The following is an 18,919-nucleotide window of genomic DNA, read 5'->3' as shown; positions in this document are numbered from 1 at the left end:
TAACCTCTAAATTACCATGACAAGAGAGGGATGGAAATGAAAATAGAATAAAGATCTTCCCCTGTCTTCTTTTATCTTTTTTGGGGCACAACTTAAAAGAGTAATGTTATTCATCACGCCGGCTTATTACGCCGATTAATGTGTCATGTTTTAAGTGACTATTACATCAGCTAATGTTAAGAAAAAGTTTAGTAGGTTATTAAATTGAATTGCTTCTATGTAGCAATGGGTGTATTTGGCAACATACTATACTCCTCCCATATTTTTCATTTGTCCCCAAAAAAAATTAAACCTATTTTTAGCTTCAGATGACAGAATTACATCATCCCCTTAAAATATTGGCACATGTCCATATGCTTAATTAAAAATAAAAATAAAAAGTTATTAAAAAAATTTAAAACATTCGTAATTGACAATGAGAATTATATATAATTTTTCTAAACAAAATTCCTAATCAATTCATACAAATCATTCACGGGCGGGCAACTTGAATCGACAAAGCGGGCAAAAATTATTCCTCTGCAGCCAATTCTCGATGCAGTTTTGATCAAACAGGTGCATACATGGCATGCGAGCGGCTGCCGCACCACCGATGAGCTCTTCCAAACAGATACTACACGTCTCCCCCGTTCCTTGTTCAATCTCCACCTTCTCCAACGCTGCAATTGACGACTCACTGGCCGGAATCAACCCACAAATCCGGTCGTCGACGGCCAGCCCCAAAACAAAATCGTCATCGACGAACTGCGTCACCTCAGCCGTTACACGCATCCTCAGAACCTTCCGACCGGCGTAGCGTTTCTGTCTCGCCATGTCATTCGCGCAACCCAAGATTCTTTGTACCATGAATTCTTGAATCCCCAAGGGGACGCCGACTTCAAAAAGCATGTCGGATACGGTAGACGTGGGTTGATGCAGAATAGCCTCGCGCTTCACCTTGAATGTTTTCCGGAATGTCTCGCTTTCGAGGTTATCCAAAAGCTGCAGATCACCGGAATCGTCTTCAAGCATGGAGTGAGGGACGTAAGTATGTGAAGCTTCCATCTCGACGACGAAGTCCACGTCAGAGGAGGCATCATCGTCGTCGTCTTCGGGCATTACAATATCTAGCGGCAGAGCGCTGCAGTAGTTGTCAAATTCCATGTCGGCGGGAAAGGAATTGAAGAAGCCGATGGAATATGATGAATATATAGAGTTGAATTGTTGAAGAGAAACCGTTGGGCTTAACTTAAATACTTGGAAGATAAGGAAAGTATCCTGGAAATCGAAGAGAGGATCGTAATTCAAGGAATTTCAAATTTGAGTCGGTGGGTTACGGTTTTTTTTTTTTTTTGGGTTTGTTTTTTGGATAACGTACGCTACCATTTCTTTATCCTCTTAATTACACTTATTTTTGTATTAATGTATTAACCTTATTTTATAATTGTATTAAATTTTTAAAAATGATTAGTTATACAGGGAAAGAAATTTATCCTCCTTTTTTTTTTTTTTTTTTTAATTTTTTTTAATTTTTTACATGTCCACAAAAGAAGAAGAAGAGAGATTTGGTTAGTAATCTGTACTACATGAGGTGTGATTTTCAGCGGATTGAATTATCTCTTGCGGACCTTAATTTTACCTTTTAAACTTGAATGTTCCATCTAGATAATATGTTTATACTATTCCAAAGTTTTCACTCTTTTTCAGTTACACGTTCAATACTCCAGTATGCATGAACATGTACATGAGGCCGTTCATGATATCCATCAAAATACAAGGAAAGAGATTAAAGGTTGTTTAATTAGGACTAAGGGTGAGCAGAATATCTAATTGCCGACTACCACGGACGGAGGCAGAGTTTATTATGAGTAGGGGCCAAGGGCTAACAAACTGTATTGCTTGGGGCTGATATGCCCCAAAAAAAAAAAAAATTACTCTATAAATTTTTTTTTTTTTTTACCTTCATTTGTTTTTTTCCTTATGAGTTGGGGGGTAAAAAATTGGTTCGTTAGGCGGTAAAAAATTTATTTCGTCAGTTAACCAAACCAAACCAAACCGACTTAACTGACTTTGGCTCTCAATAGTTTTTTTGCATCACTTGTTTAGCCCAAAAACATGTGTCCCAATAACACACTGGTTTAGTCCAAAAAACAACCATTTATTTGGACCCAAAAAAAAAAAAATCAATTTTGGCCCATAAAAGTAAGTTTTCACCCAATATAAAAAGCCCACGACAAACCAACTTAACTCACAGACAATTAAACACCTTAACCGAAGTAATCGAAATTTATTCTTGTTCATATAAAGTGGGTTAATTAACCGACTTAACTGAATTTTAGGTTTGATGGGCGAAAATACGTACTCCTCCTGTTACCAATTGAACTGATACCGGCACTAAGTAGGGACCAACTTTTAAGTTGATATACTCGGATTAACTTTTTTGTACAATTTATCAGTTTCATTTTGTTTTTTCTTCTTTCCCATGAATATAACTTTTTTGTACAATTTATATGGATACTAAAATTTGATTAGTCCAGATTTAATTTTATACAAACGATGGCGTTTGTTCTGGAGAAAGCAGGACGAAAAGTTGTTGAGGCTTAGAGCATATAGTCTACGCATCGAGGCCCATTGATTTATAGAGATTACCCAAGATTGGTAATCAGCGTGGTACTTAGTAAATATATATTTATATTTATGAATTTCCTGTAAGGATCATGCATGGTTTTGGACTTTGGAGTGGGTTTTAATCGGGTGCATCAATTTGGTTGTTAATTGACAAAATTAACCACCTTCACAAATATATTACGGAATTGAATGAATTAATTAAGAACAAAGAAGAAGCAACCAAAACGTGGTTAAAAGTATATGTGCGCAGTAGTTGTTAAAGAACTTGGTACCTTTTTATATTAAATCCATAGCCACTCAAGACTTGGTGTGGCAGAACCAATGACCATTTCCCACGCTATGTTTGGCCTTCCACGGCTCCATCCAGCTCGTCGACACCAAGCCAGTCGAAGACCAGCCCGTTGCCACCCAGCCGTCACACCTTCCTCAGCACCAAACACGGCCTTGTAGAACTGCACGGCTTCGTTCGCCTTTGGAGTCTCCACCAGCACCCAGCTGTCCAGCGGCCACCGTTACTACCGGATCCGGCATCCCAGCCCCGTTTCTTGTTCGCCCCATCCAGTCACCGCTGCCATCCAAGCCCATGAAGCCCCTGCTCCCTTCAGCCACACAACAGCCTTCCGGCGCCGCCTGCCACCATTCCAGCCACACCATTGATCTTCCAACCTCCATTCAGTTGATCTTGGCTTAGAAAGAAAAGAAGAAAAAGGTCCAAGACCCATTTCTAATATGGTATCAGAGCATATCCCAATTAACTGTGGCCCACCGTCTCCCATTGCTACACGTGTTGGCTTGGATGTCTTCCCGCTACACGTGAGGGGGTGTGTTGGAAGTCCACATTGCTTGGGTATTAAGGAGATGTGCCATTTATAAGATTGAGGGGAAACCTCAACTCTTGAGCTAGCTTTTGGGTTGAGTTAGGCCCAAGACCAATTTTTAACATGGTTTCAAAGTAATAGGCTAACGCCATTCTACGATCTAATGGTCTTGTGAATTTCTTTTTCCTTCAATTTATTTTTGTTTCTTGAAAAAAAAAATAAATAAAAAGAAAAGAAAATTTGCACGACTGCGTCCTACTCTGCTGTTGCCCTTTTGCCAACATCGGGTGAATGCCGCCAGCCACCGTCTTCCATTCCCGCTCACAGCCCAGCAATTCCCACGCTATGTCTGGCCTTCCACGGCTCCATTCAGCTCGTTGCCGCCAAGCCAGTCGAAGACCAACACGTCGCTGCCAGCCGCCGCACCTTCCTCAGCACCAAACACGGCCTTGTAGAACTGAACGGTGTCGTTCGCCTTTGGAGTCTCCACCAACACCCAGCTGTCCAGCGGCCATTGTTACTACCGGATCCGACATCCCAGCCCTATTTCCTGTTCGCCCCATCCAGTCACCGCCGCCATCCAAGCCCGTGAAGGCCCTGCTCCCTTCAGCCGTACGACAGCCTTCCGGCGCAGCCTGCCACCATTCCAGCTGCACCGTTGATCTTCCAACCTCCATTCAGTTGATCTTGGCTTAGAGAGAAAAGAAGAAAAAGGCCCAGTCGTGAGATAAGAATTTGAAGAAGATGAAGTGTGTTTGGTTCCAGGTGTGAGTTATCCTCACTTAAGTGCAAAGTTATTGCTATTCTAGTTTAGAAATATGATATTTTTGTTTAGTTGTTATACCAGGAGCTGTTTGGTTATGGGAATAAGGTTATTCTTATCCCAACTTATGTAAATAGAGTCCTTAAAAAATAAAAAAATACAAAAAGGGCCCAAGTTGCCCACCAAAATTCAAAAGAGGCCAAGTTGCCCATCCATTGGCCCATAGTTGGCCTATTTTTCCTCAGCTCTGTGGTATTGTTTAAAACTCAGGCCATTTCAACTCATAGTTAGCGTTCACTTCAACCTAAAGTTGGCTTTCATTTTATTTGGCTATGTGGTATTGTTTAAAACCCAAGCCCACTTTTGCCTACAATTGGCTCTCATTTTAGCCCAAAGTTAGCTCTCTTTTTTGGCCCATAGATGACACTCTTTTGTATTGTTTTGCTATCTCAAAAAAAAAAAAAAAAAAAAAAAAATGTCAAACTAAAGGTTTCAAGATCTTCATCCTTGAGTTTGAGGGAGGATGTTAGAGTATATTTGAATGACCCTAAAGTTAGGGATTTGATTACGATTGATGAAGATTAGATTAGCCTAATTTAGAGATTTGATTATGATTTGATCACCTTAAATTAGGGGATTTGGTTAAGCTTACATTTATGTGTAAGCTCTATAAATAGAGCATTCTGTATTGTAAACAATCATTCAATAAGAGCTTAATGTAACCCTTTGGGCTTTATCTGTGGACCTAACCCGGACAAGTCCCGGTTAGGTCCCAGGCGGGTCCCGGTTAAGTCCCGGCAAGGTTTTGGGCAGGTCTTGGCAAGGTCCATCAATTTATGAATGAGATGCTCATAGTCGGAAAATGGTTTACGGTTTTGAAAACCGTAAACCATTTTCCGAAAATTAAAGAAGAATTTTCGGTCAAAAGAAAAATATTTTCCGTTGATCACTATTTTACGTCGAAGTAAACACCGTAAAATACGAAATTCATTTTCTCGAAACTATTTTACGTCGAAGTAAACGGAGCCTGAATTGCGAATTGATTTTTTCTAGGGGTCCGTTTGTGAGTACATTTTTAAACCAAATCGCAATTTAGAATGTTTGGAATTACGATTTTAAAAACACAAATTTTAAAATTGGAAAAAAATCGTGATTTCTATAAGCAGATTAGAGGATGCTTGGAATTTATACAAAAATCGCGATTTCGCTTAAAAAATATTTGGCACAATATTTACCCTTTTTTTAGTGGGAATGAAAAAAGTTTTAAGAATACCCACCTAAAATATATTAAAACCCATCTTTTCTCTTCTTGATCCTCAAGTGGATCAAGATGATCAAGTTGGAAACTGCATTGTGCATGCTTCCCAGAAATCGAATTAGAATGGGAATGGGAAAAACTTTCTTTTCCTCTTCGCTTATTTTATTCTTCTTAATTTATTATTATTATTATTTGATGAATTAAGTTTTCATAAACAAAACCGTCTCATTTGACATCTTCAAGAATCTAGATTAATTTGAGTCGAGAGAACCTTTACAAATTAATATGATAAGGCGTTGAAGTGATAAGACCCAATTAAAAAACGTCGACTGGTCTTTTATTTGTTTAGTTAAGCGTAGGAAGTAATCAATTGAGAATAAAGAAAACGCATGCGTGAGAAGAATAAACCAATGGGATGCTAAAAGTCTACAGTAGTTGTTGATGAACTTCGTCCTTACCACATTAAATCGATAACAATTGATGTCTATAGACTTGGTATAGCAGAAACAATGACCATTTCCATATTAGTTCTCTATAAATAGGCATGTTTCCCATACAAGATATATCACCCATCACCAAACCAAAATATTAGAGAATACATATTTTACTTAGATATGATGAAAGGAGTCCATTTCCTTGCAATTGTGGCTCTCTTGTCACTTGCATCCTCCCTTGTCTCTGCCTTCGATCCCAGCCCTCTGCAAGACATTTGTGTTGCAATTGATGACCCCAAGTCTGCTGGTATATATATAATTATGTTTATTACTTTCTGCTTACAAGCATTACTATGCATTACTATCATTATTATTGGTTTCTTGCTGATCTTGTGTGCATGCAATATATTGTTTCCTGCAGTGTTTGTGAATGGAAAATTCTGCAAGGATTTGAAGTATGCCAAGGCCGAAGATTTCTTCTTCTCTGGGCTCCAAAAACCTGGAAATACAGATAATAAAGTAGGATCGAATGTCACTACTGTGAATGTGGAACAAATACCAGGCCTCAACACTCTAGGCATATCTTTGGTTCGCATTGACTATGCACCATATGGCCAAAATCCTCCCCACACTCACCCTCGTGCCACTGAGATTCTGGTAGTCGTAGAAGGTACTCTGTTGGTTGGTTTCGTCACATCCAATCCAGAGAATCGCCTTTTCACCAAAGTTCTAAATAAGGGAGATGTCTTCGTGTTCCCAATTGGTCTCATTCACTTTCAGTTCAATGTGGGAAAAACAAATGCCGTAGCCTTTGCTAGTTTGAGCAGCCAAAATGCAGGTGTCATCACGATAGCAAACGCTATTTTCGGATCTAATCCTCCCATCAATCCTGATATTCTCGCCAAGGCCTTCCAACTTGACAAGAATATCATTGAAGATCTTCAGAAAAAATTCTAATTGTACAACATTTAGAGTAACTTCTTAAACAATTATGATGGCTGCCTTATTTCGTTATAATAATATTAAAATTAAAGGAAGTTGCTTGTATAATTTTTTCAACGTGGATTTGGAGTATAAAATAATGTTGACTTTTGTTGTTAAGTGTGCATCTCTCTCTCTCTCTCTCTCTCTCTCTATATATATATATATAACATCTCAAAGAAATAAATGATATAAAGATATAAGGAGCCTATTCTTCTTTTTTTTTTTTGGTCATATTAACCACTTCACAGACTAAGACCATGGCACGAGCCTCAATTTTTCAAAAGCTTTTCAACCATTCGAGCATTCACATCAACCTATGTATTCTTTATCTAAATTTTAAGTAGAAAAATCACTTTTTTTCTATTTTAACTTTACACTTTTTCAAAACTCTTCATCATCTTATTTAAAATTCTTCTCTACTTCACAAAAATAATAATTTTTTCACAAAGTCAAGGAATTTTAAATTGAACTCTTCTCATTTCATCAGTTTTGTGATTTTGCAATCACAATACTGATGAGTTCAAATACACTAATATTGATTTCACAACATTATGAGTTGGTTAGACACTAACCAAATGTGACTACAAGGACTTTCCCATAAGAGAGCACCATCACTAATAATTTACTTCACTGGTGCAGAAATTCTGGTTCATTTTCATTTATAATCCCATAACATAAATTTTTTTTATCTTTTATATATATATATATTTGTCTCCGGATATTATCCTAAATTCTATTCACATGAGCACCATCTTCAAAAACTTGCAAGTGCAGCCACTGCCTAATATTGTAGCAATTTCCAAATGGAAAGAAGGAGACACTAGCCAAAGCTGCATTTGCACAATGAAGCTCACTTTCTTGGGGAGTGTTAAATTATTAGTACTTCTAAAAGCTCAAGCTTATAAAAAGAAGTAAATTTAATTTAATCAGTTAATCAATACTTTAACACTCATCCTCACAAGTGGGCTCAAACTTTCTTTTAATATTTGATGCTCAACACGTGAAATATTTAATTTAAATGGATGGTGAATTAATGGAATCATGGTTCAAAAGTATGACCTTTAAGTCTAATACCATGTTAAATAACCAATTTTCCTAAAAGTTGAAACTTATAGGAAGAGATAAAATTAACAATTTAATCATACTTTAACCGGGAGCCTTCGTAAAGACAACCTTAAATTAGATATCTTGGGGGTCAAGTCATTTGAACCCTGAGCTAACTACCCACCACCAATTTGTCTGAGTGACAGCTTTCCTTTTTAATTCTTGCTTGCTTCAAGGATCCTTGGAGTCTTAGATTTTCCACGAAGGATCTGATCAAGCCCTTTCTCTATAGACTTGGGTGCAACCACAATCCATAAAACATTCAAGTCTCACCATCTGTAGGACTCCTAAACTCTTGGATTTCCTTTATGATAAAGAGCCTACAAGTACAGAAAATCGATTAGTGAGAGAGTTTTAACTCCACTTTGGTTCTGGTTTTTGAAAATTTAGTTGCATCAGCAATCTACTTGTCAAAATCTTAGTGCATGGAGAAGGGATTCAAAGATGAAAGAAAACTAACCTAACGTTACAGCCCAGCTTCTTGGTTACATATACAATGCACCTCAAATTGACTAGAAAGCTCCCAAGAAGTGGATATTGAAGAAACTCATAATGCAATGGAAATTAAGTTGATACAAAATCGGAATGAAGAAAGAAATCGGAGATAGATATTTATAGGTGGTTCGACATTAGACACCTACATTAATACTAGGTAAGAACCTAAAAAGGCTATGTCTTGCTCTTATTCTTTGATAATATTTTTAATACAAAAACTCTTATTTGTAGGAGAATCGGGGTAAATAAGCTACACTAACAGTATTTCTATGCTGCATAATTACATAGGTCTGGTTTCTAAACTCTAACACACAATTCCAATTTGCATCAGCATTTAAATAGTTATTAATATAAGACATTGTGATGTAGATCGGAGTGCTTGGAAACTCATGAGGAAGACTCGTGCAGATGTAAGTGTGAAGGGACCCCAGGGAGCCGTGCTAGGAAGGGGAGTCAAGACGAGAGCACAGACGTGGGCAGAAGAGCTGGAAAAGCAATCGCAAGGACTACTATTCGATAGCTCGTCTGAATGGGCCACTCATGGGGACTCTCTGTAGTAATTCCAGAGGCATCCGTTCGATGTCCCGTTCGAAGGTTGTCTGAATGGCCAACCCTCTGGAAGTTCCCATCCTAAAACCTGAGGCGTCCGTTCGACAGCCATTTGAACGCCTATGTTACCTTTCAGTTTCATACTTAGTTTCCAGTTTTAATTTAGGACCATCCAAATGGAAGTTTGTTCCGTTCGAACAGCCAGTTGTTTTACGTAATTAAGTTTCAGTTTATTTTGTGACCGTTTGAACGGAGGTATGTCCCATTCGAACGGCCTGCGTAGAAGTCTAAACCGACTTAATCTCTTTTTACTACTAGGGGTAGGAGTTTGGGGGCTATAAATACATGCTTATAGCCTCCAGAACGTAGATTATTATTATTATTATTTAGTTTTTATCAATAAGAAAGTTCAGAGTTGAGTTTTTTCATTATTTTCCTTTAAACTCTAAATAGACTCTAGCGTTTTGAGAAGATTTTTTATATCTTTGATAGATTCAAGATCTAAGCAATAGTTATCCCTTCTTCTTGCTGTTTATCTTTGCATCCCATGACGTCACGCTACATCACATTGTCATACCATAAAAGAAAATGGTTTTAAGCACATCGATTGAACAAACATGTATACCATCAAATGAGTCATTAGTGTAGACCATGACGGATTCAGATAACTCTCATTCTCAAACATCATGAATGTAGAAAGTAAATCTAGAGCCAAACTAGAGTAGTGGTACTTGGGTTCAATCCGAGCCTAAATAGGTCAAGCTCGACTCGGCTTGACTCGATTACAACCCTAAAGGTATCTTATATGACAACTCCTCCCATTTAAGAATAGAGTGGAGGGTAAAGTTCTGAGGTCAAAATCCCTGAGTGTGTAAATTAATAATTAGGGAGATAGAGATTAGTTAATTAACATACACTTTACCCTTATTTCTGAGACTCATGTTTTGTGATTTTAAATATTGCAAATAGTGAAAGGCCTCGCAATTAATCATTAATTAACACAAGAACACCAATCTCTTCATCCTTGTTACCTAAATTCCAAGTAGAAACATGAAAAGTGAACTAAACATGGTTCTTGAAAACTACTATAACTTATATATTATATGTACAACATTAGGTCATATGCTCAAATGTTTTATATATATATATTGAAGGCAAAATGGAATAAAGTTCAGTTAAGATTTCATGAATCATATCCTTCACATAAAAAGTAACATTCAACGTACTTAAAACTAAGAATGCAAATCCCGTAAAAGTGCATTCACATAATGAAATATTTACTCTAGATTATTCATAAAAATAAATAAATAAGACAACTTTTAAAATGTATACAAAATTAAATATTTATCACATAATTAATTAATAAAATTAAAAAATAATTGATTTTGTCTTGTTCCTCATCATTCTCTCCTACTTTGACAAAACTCGACCTCGACTTTAAAAATACGTAATATGCTCTTGAATACTTTTTTATTTTTTTAAAAAAGAAAAAAGGAAAAAAAAAAAAAAGAAAAAAAAGAAGAAGCCGTCTCAAGCTGTTGACTGGGTGACAAATGAGAATATTTCACAAGGATATTTCCGCCATGGTCAGACTTTATTGAACCTTATATATGTTTTATTTATTGTAAATTGTAATAAATCTCTTTTTCACCAAAAAGCAAAAGAAAAAATATATTAAAACTTCAAGATATGCAATCATTGTCCACCAGTTCTAGCAAACGTCTCTCTCTCTCTCTGATAAATCAAGTTTTCATAAACAAAACCGTCTCATTTGACATCTTCAGCAATCTAGATTTGAGTGCTCCTTTAATAATATGTTATGGCGTTGAAGTGGCATGCCCCAATTAAATAATGATAATGAGAACTTGTCAATTATTTGTTTTGAGTTAAGCATGAGGAGAAGAAGCCAACGGAGGTTAAAAGTCTACACAAGTTGTTGAAGAACTTCGTCCTATCACATTAATTAATTCGATAACCATTGATGCCTGAAGACTTGGTGTAGCAGAAACAATGACCATTTCCATATTGGTTCTCTATAAATAGGCATGTTTCCCATACAAGATATATCACCCATCACCATTAACCCAAAATATTAGAGAATACATTGCATACTTAGATATGATGAAAGGAGTCCATTTCCTTGCAATTGTTGCTCTCTTGTCCCTTGCATCCTCTCTTGTCTCTGCCTTCGATCCCAGCCCTCTTCAGGACATTTGTGTTGCAATTGATGACCCCAAGTCTGCTGGTATATATAATTATATTCATTACTTTCTGCTTAGAAGCATTACTATCTTTATTGGTTTCTTACTGATCATGTATGCTATCTTGCAATCTATTGTTTCCTGCAGTGTTCGTGAATGGGAAATTCTGCAAGGATTTGAAGGATACCAAGGCCGATGATTTCTACTTCTCTGGGCTCCAAATTCCTGGAAATACAGACAATCGAGTTGGGTCAAATGTCACTACTGTGAATGTGGATCAAATCCCAGGCCTCAACACTCTAGGCATATCTTTGGTTCGCATTGACTATGCACCATATGGCCAAAATCCTCCCCACACTCATCCCCGTGCCACTGAGATTTTGGTAGTCGTAGAAGGTACTCTGTTAGTTGGTTTTGTCACATCCAACCCAGAGAATCGTCTTTTCACCAAAGTTCTAAAGAAGGGAGATGTCTTTGTGTTCCCAATTGGTCTTATTCACTTCCAGTTCAACGCTGGAAAGACTAATGCTGTAGCCTTTGCTGGTTTGAGCAGCCAAAATGCAGGTGTCATCACGATTGCAAATGCGGTTTTCGGGTCCAATCCTCCTATCAACCCTGATGTTCTCACCAAGGCCTTCCAACTTGACAAGAATGTTATTGAATATCTTCAAAAGCAATTCTGATTTGGACAACATTTAGAGAAACTTCTGAAACATTAGTGCGTCTTTGCCTCATTCCATTATATCAATGTTAAAATAAAAGATTGCTTATGTAACTCTCTCTAGATGGAGTTGAAAGTATAAAATAATATTGAAGTTTGCTGAGCATCTTTGTCTCTCTCTCTCTCTCTCTCTGTCTCTTGTTGTATGAATGTTTAAAACACAGAAAGATAGATATATGAAAGAGCGTTGTGGTTGAATTGAAGGCCATAACTCTTCTTTGAATGGCTACTAGGAGCAATTGTCACTGGCTTGAACCAGCCATATTTAGAGAAATCCATTCATCTAAAATAAAAGCATAAAAAAGGACAGATTCAAACATAGAAATAACATTAAGGTCTGAGCTGAAGCTTCTTTTGTCTCACGTGCATAATTCATGTGACAAAATAAAAATCTTTTGCTCAAAGAATTGCGTAAGGGCTCAACCTTAGGGATGGCACTTCGCATTGGGACGGTATAAACCGACCGGTCACTGCCTCCATGCACCCATGTCCTTATGATCAGAAGGTCATGGAATCAGGAGCGGAACTAGCTTATGGCTTGGAATGGAATGAATCTCCCCCAACCTTCGACCCGTGGCAACTCCCATTCCCCCTTAACCCAACATAGACAGGCACACCCCTCTCCATCGTAAATTGCTTATACCCTCTCAATAGTACAAAGAATGGATCTTGATTGATGATCTTGAAAAATATTGAGGAAGAGAGTGACTATTAATATTATGTCCACAGAGTTTGTATGATTAATTTCTGATTGAATTTTGAATGCTTTATTGTGTTACTAATATTGATGCAATTCGATTATTTTGGATGCTGAGTTTAAGGCTCAATTTGTTTCGGCGTAAAATGTTTTCTTTCAAAAAATATTTTCAACGAAAAACATTTTCTTGAAAAATAATTTCCTTAAGAAAAATCTGAGGAAGTAACAAGTTATGATCAAATTTGGCAACACTTTATTGGAAGGGAATCGATTCTACTAAGTCAAACGACAGTAGAGAGGTGTTTGCTCCAAATTCTGAGGTTCGATTACATGGTGGGTAATATTGATTTAGGAATTTTTTTTTTTTTGGTGATAAGTCCTGTAAAATGAGCAATATATAAATTTTTTATCTTGTTCCTCTTCTACCAAACGCCAATCACAAGACATTACCCTTAACAAGGACATGGTGGCTGCCATGGGATTGAAGACATGTTTCACTTAGTAATCAACCTTGAGGGCAAGGTTATTTTTAACGGTGGGAGAATGTTAGGAAATCCTAAGTTTTTATTTCCTTAATAAGTTGTATCGGCATATTTTGATTTTAATTCCCTAATACGTTGTTCTCTAATAAGCTCAACCTTAGATTTTCTTACCTAAATAAGTCTTGCTTTATTCTAAAAATTTAGTGTAAAAGTCGTATGGCAATTATGGGAAGATCGATCAAACATAATTTTACCTAAGGCAACCGGAGGTTGATCCCTTTTGAAGTAATTAATTGGAGGTTCGATCCCCTCTAGCGATTGATTTATCCATTTTCCTTTTTATTTTCCCATTTCCTATCGATAGAAATCATTGGGTTCTCCCATCAGGAAAGTCCACTTTTGGACCCTTAAGCTATAATTTTTTGGCTATTGCATTTTCAGCTAAACTTGATCTAAGGTTCCATTTGTTTCGACATAAAATGTTTTTTGTTGGAAAATATTTAATTTCTCAGAAAAAAGATTTCAATTAAAAACATTTTTTAGCGTTTAGCTTGTACGAAAAATAAATGATGGCGGGCAATGATTGGCGACCTCAAACAATAGGAAAGATAGTCAACGACTTCCGGCAACCTCCGTAAAAGCTCAAACTTGGACAACGATTTATGGTTTTAAAAAAGATAAACTATTTACAAAAATTAAATAAGGTTTTTGTAGTCAACCAAAAATGTTTTTTGTTTGACCACGATTTTTGATTGTACCAAACACTAAAAAATAAAATAAAAACTGTTTTTCAAAAAACATTTTAGTGTAACTTTAGTGAGAATTCGCTTTCTTTGTTTTAGCCTCGTGACATTATATATAGATGGTCTAGTATCTTGATCATTAGTTTAGAAGTGATTCCACCTCTTACAACATTTTTTTTTTTTTGGAAGTGACTAACATGAAATGTATTTTAGACGGTAATATTCTAATGGAAAATATATATTAATTAGTATGGACACCATATATCGTACATTCTTGATAATAAATAAAAATAACTTAGTACATGTAGTTGACAAAGATAATGAATCAAAATAGGATATTATTTATAAAAGAAAATAATAATAATAATAATAATAAAGAACAAACTTGGACAACCGATACATACATGTGCATGCCTTTTTGGGTCATCATATATTATAATAGTATGATGAATAAATCAAAGAGAAATAAGATTTCGATCATAAACAAAACCGTCCCATTTGACATCTTCAGCAATCTAGATTTGAGTCCTTGGGTTGTTTATTGACCAAACAACCTTTAAATATGTTATGGCGTTGAAGTGGCATGAGAAGAAGTAATCAAACAAGAACAAAGAGAAAGCATGAGAAGAAGAAACCCACGGAGGCTCAAATTCTGCGTTAGTTGTTGAAGAACTTGGTACTTGTAATATTAAATATCCATAACCACTCAAGACTTTGTGTAGCAGAACCAATGACCATTTCCATAGCAGTTATCTATAAATACACATGTTTCCCATTCAATATTTTATCACCCATCACCAATTTACACACAAAGCTTATTTAGATATGATGAAAGGAGTCCATTTCCTTGCAATTGTTGCTCTCTTGTCACTTGCATCCTCCTTTGTCTCTGCCTTCGATCCCAGCCCTCTTCAAGACATTTGTGTTGCAATTGATGACCCCAAATCTGCTGGTATATATAATTATGTTCATTACTTTCTGCTTACAAGCATTATTATGTATCTTTATTGGTTTCTTACTATTGCAATCCATTGTTTCCTGCAGTGTTTGTGAATGGGAAATTCTGCAAGGATTTGAAGGATACCAAGGCCGATGATTTCTACTTCTCTGGGCTCCAAATTCCTGGAAATACAGACAATCGAGTTGGGTCAAATGTCACTACTGTGAATGTGGACCAAATCCCAGGCCTCAACACTCTAGGCATATCTTTGGTTCGTATTGACTATGCACCATATGGACAAAATCCTCCCCACATTCACCCTCGTGCGACTGAGATTCTGGTAGTTGTAGAAGGTACTCTGCTAGTTGGTTTTGTCACATCCAACCCAGAGAATCGTCTTTTCACCAAAGTTCTAAAGAAGGGAGATGTATTTGTGTTCCCAATTGGTCTCATTCACTTTCAGTTCAATGCGGGAAAGACTAATGCTGTAGCCTTTGCTGGTTTGAGCAGCCAAAATGCAGGCGTCATCACGATAGCAAATGCTGTTTTCGGATCTAATCCTCCCATCAACTCTGATGTTCTCGCCAAAGCCTTCCAACTTGACAAGAATATTATTAAAGATCTTCAAAAGAAGTTCTGATGGGATACTTAGAGAAACTTATAAAACTATTATGAACCCTTTTCCAGTTTTCCTCATTCCATCATTACAATTTTAAAATAAAAGGTTGCTTATGTAACTCTCCCTCAGGGGAGTTGGAGTATAAAATAATGTTGACATTTGCTGATCATATCTCTCTCTTTGCGTGTGTGTGTGTGTAACACAGTAAGAAAGTATTGGGGTTGAATTAAATGACGTAACTCCTTTTTGAACCAGCCATATTTGTCAAGCATATAAAAATGGACAAATTCCAACTTGTCTATGTGGAATTTTAACCATAACTTGCCTATATAGGATGGAATTTGGTTTAATTTATCATAATATTATTGTAAAAGTTTAAACTCATCTTTTTAACTTGAATTCAGACTTCTGTTCCTAAGGGTGTTTTAGAGAAATTGTGATGTTTATTTTGGTTATTAAAATGAAAAATGCTATGCTTGCAAATAAATTTTACAAAAAAACTTTTACAATATGATGTGGCACAATATGATTAGGTTTCTCAAAACTTGAATTTATCTCATTTCCAATTATGTTGTGCTACATCCTGTTGTAAAAGTTTTTTTAATCTTATTTGTAAGCCTAGCATTCCTCTATTAAAATACCTTTCATTGACTCCTAAGTTTTCACATTTTGGACAATGAAATTAGAGGGTTAGTTACCATGTGATCATCAAGTGATTCACTTCCCATTAAAAATTTAACTTCATATTTCTAAGGGATCGCTCAATTGGCTGGAGATCACCCTTTATGAAGCGGAGGTCACTAGTTCGAAACCCCCTACCCCCTTTCCCTCCGCTTGTGCGAACATGTCAAAAAAATTGCCCTCGGGTTTTATAGAAGGCTTTTGCATCGTTTGAAAAGTTTGAAAATAAAATTAGGGTTAATTACCTTTTCAGTACTTAGGTTTTCACTTTTTTTATTTATTTTTTTCTTACCTTGGTTTCAAATCATATCATAGATGATACCTAACTTATGGGTAAAGACCATTTTAGTACATCCGTCAGCCCAAACTAACAAACTGCCACAAGTCATAACGTAAACATGCCACATGTCCTAAAAATAATTAAAAAAATAAACAACTAAATAAATCCTAAAAATAAATTAAAAAGCAAATAATAGGATGGCCTGGCTACCCCATATAGGCCCATGACGGTGATCGGCCACCCCCACTTTGGCCATTGGGGGTAGCTGAGACTAGAATGTTGTGCCCATAACCCTAAGGCCATTGGGGGTAGTTCGGCCACCCCTAATGGTCAAAAAGAGGTGGCCGAAACCACCCACAAAGGTTTTGGGGTGGCTCGACCATGGTAATGCGAGAAGCATCACGCGATTTGAAGCAGATCTTAGGCCTGTAGTTTGGAAGATTGCTTCAAAGAAATTGAAAGAGTTTTGCCCGTCGGACTCAAGTTTGGTCCTGGATGGATAGGAGAAAAACGAGGCATTATTAAAGCACATGCAGTCTTTATTTACTGAGGAGAAATATTCAGAAACCTCAATACTAGATGACAATGCAAGCAAGCTTCTCCATCACAGCAGATCCGACTAAAACAGTGTTTCTGCAAATGGATTTTTGTGGGAAGGTCGAGAAGACTTTTGAAGAGAAATACGATTTCAATCATAAACAAGACCGGCTGATTGGTCGACATCTTCAGCAATCTAGATTTGAAGACCAAAGCTTCTTTACAAATATGTTAAGGCATTGATCGATAGCAATCAGAATCAGAAGAAGAAATCAAAACGTGGTTAAAAAGTCTGCATTAGTTGTTAAAGAACTTGGTCCTTGTAATATTAAATATCCATAACCACTCAAGACTTTCTGTAGCAGAACCAATGACCATTTCCATAGCAGTTATCTATAATACACATGTTTCCCATTCAATATTTTATCACCCATCACCAAGTTACACACAGACCTTATTTAGATATGATGAAAGGAGTCCATTTCCTTGCAATTGTGGCTCTCTTGTCCCTTGCATCCTCCCTTGTCTCTGCCTTCGATCCCAGCCCTCTTCAGGACATTTGTGTTGTAGTTGATGACCCCAAGTCTGCTGGTATATATATAATTATTTTCATTCCTTTCTGCTTACAAGCATTACTGTATATCTTTACTGATTTCTTACTCTTGTATGCTATCTTACAATCTATTGTTTCTTGTAGTGTTTGTGAATGGAAAATTCTGCAAGGATTTGAAGGATACCAGGGCTGATGATTTCTACTAATCTGGGCTCCAAATTCCTGGAAATACAGACAATCAAGTTGGGTCGAATGTCACTACTATGAATGTGGACCAAATCCTAGGCCTCAACACTCTAGTCATATCTTTGGTTCGTATTTACTATGGACCATATGGCCAAAATGCCGTTCACACTCACCCTCGTGCCACAGAGATTCCGGTAGTCGTAGAAGGTACTCTGTTAGTTGGTTTCGTCACATCCAACCCAGAGAATCGTCTTTTCACCAAAATACTAAAGAAGGGAGATGTCTTTGTGTCCCCAATTGATCTCATTCACGTTCAGTTCAATGTCGGAAAGACTAATGTTGTAGCCTTTGCTGGTTTGAGCAGCCAAAATACAGGTGTCATCACGATAGTAAATGCTATTTTCGGATCTAATCCTCCCATGAATGCTAATGTTCTAGCCAAGGCCTTCCAACTTGACAAGAATTTTATTGAAGCTCTTCAGAAAAAGTTCTGATAGAAACTTATGAAACTATTATGAATCCTTTGCTAGTTTTCCTCATTTCATCATCACAAGATTAAAATAAAAGGTTGCATATGTAACTCTCCCTTAATGGCGTTGGAGTATAAAATAATTTTGACATTTGTTGAGCATATCTCTCTCTCTCTCTCTTTGCACGTGTGTGTAAAACACAGAAAGAAATGGGAAAAAGTATTGGGGTTGAATTGAAGGTCATAAATCCTTTTTGAACCAGCCATATTTGTCAATGCATGCTGTTAGGGAGAGAAACACTAACGGAGTCAAACAAGGGTAAATGAATATACATATGAGGATACCACTTTTAGCCCAAAAGTCTAAGCTAATGGGCTTGGGTCCATTTACATATATTAAGTACTTTTTTTCTTTATTTTTTCTCAATGTGACACACAAACTTCACAAGTGTATGCACAATAAATATCCCATCACTATTGGGTCTTTACCACATTAACCAAACTCTCCCTCACACAAGAGTGTCATGCGTATTCCAAGAGAAATGACACGTTTTTAACGTGAGTCAAACCAAAATACTTGTAGCAGCAGAGTAGAAGCTAACCATTGGCTCGAATGCCAATTGTTGCGGAGAGAAACACAAAGGATGTTATACAAGAGTAAGTTAATCTACATATTAAGATATCACTTCTAGTCCAAAAGCCTAAATTAATGAGCGTAGGTCCACTTAAGTATATTAAGTACTATTTTTCTTTATATTTTCTCAATGGGGGACACAAACTTCACAACAAGTGTATGCA

General features: G+C 36.7%; 4 protein-coding genes and 1 pseudogene across 5 annotated transcripts; 4 read left to right on the top strand and 1 right to left on the bottom strand.

Moving 5' to 3' along the window:
• Positions 1-468: 468 nt before the first annotated feature.
• On the bottom strand, positions 469-1,143 carry LOC132169701 (uncharacterized). Its single transcript, XM_059580689.1, has one exon. It carries the CDS (start codon positions 1,141-1,143, stop codon positions 469-471), a length of 675 nt encoding a protein of 224 aa, XP_059436672.1.
• A 4,917-nt stretch (positions 1,144-6,060) lies between these two features.
• LOC132171588 (germin-like protein subfamily 1 member 14) lies at positions 6,061-6,930 on the top strand. Of its 2 annotated transcripts, none has more exons than XM_088516044.1 (2): positions 6,061-6,187; positions 6,302-6,930. In XM_088516044.1, exons 1-2 carry the CDS (start codon positions 6,061-6,063, stop codon positions 6,835-6,837), a joined length of 663 nt encoding a protein of 220 aa, XP_088372170.1. In that variant the 3' UTR covers positions 6,838-6,930. The 2 variants fall into 2 exon arrangements, with proteins under 2 accessions (XP_088372170.1, XP_088372171.1); XM_088516045.1 differs by having other exon boundaries at positions 6,187-6,217.
• Positions 6,931-11,103: 4,173 nt separating this feature from the next.
• Positions 11,104-12,054, top strand: LOC132171106 (germin-like protein subfamily 1 member 13). The gene is made up of 2 exons (XM_059582332.2): positions 11,104-11,257; positions 11,361-12,054. The coding sequence occupies exons 1-2, from the start codon at positions 11,131-11,133 to the stop codon at positions 11,894-11,896; spliced, it is 663 nt and encodes a 220-aa protein (XP_059438315.1). The 5' UTR covers positions 11,104-11,130; the 3' UTR covers positions 11,897-12,054.
• A 2,614-nt stretch (positions 12,055-14,668) lies between these two features.
• On the top strand, positions 14,669-15,477 carry LOC148589796 (germin-like protein subfamily 1 member 13). The gene is made up of 2 exons (XM_088512387.1): positions 14,669-14,808; positions 14,901-15,477. Exons 1-2 carry the CDS (start codon positions 14,682-14,684, stop codon positions 15,434-15,436), a joined length of 663 nt encoding a protein of 220 aa, XP_088368513.1. The 5' UTR covers positions 14,669-14,681; the 3' UTR covers positions 15,437-15,477.
• A 1,900-nt stretch (positions 15,478-17,377) lies between these two features.
• On the top strand, positions 17,378-18,146 carry LOC132169700 (germin-like protein subfamily 1 member 13 pseudogene; annotated as a pseudogene).
• Positions 18,147-18,919: the final 773 nt, after the last annotated feature.

This window comes from Corylus avellana, chromosome 1 (genome assembly GCF_965113065.1).
Source record: "Corylus avellana chromosome 1, dhCorAvel1.hap1.2, whole genome shotgun sequence".
Lineage (NCBI taxonomy): Eukaryota > Viridiplantae > Streptophyta > Magnoliopsida > Fagales > Betulaceae > Corylus > Corylus avellana.
This window is presented reverse-complemented; position numbering and strand designations above follow the sequence as displayed.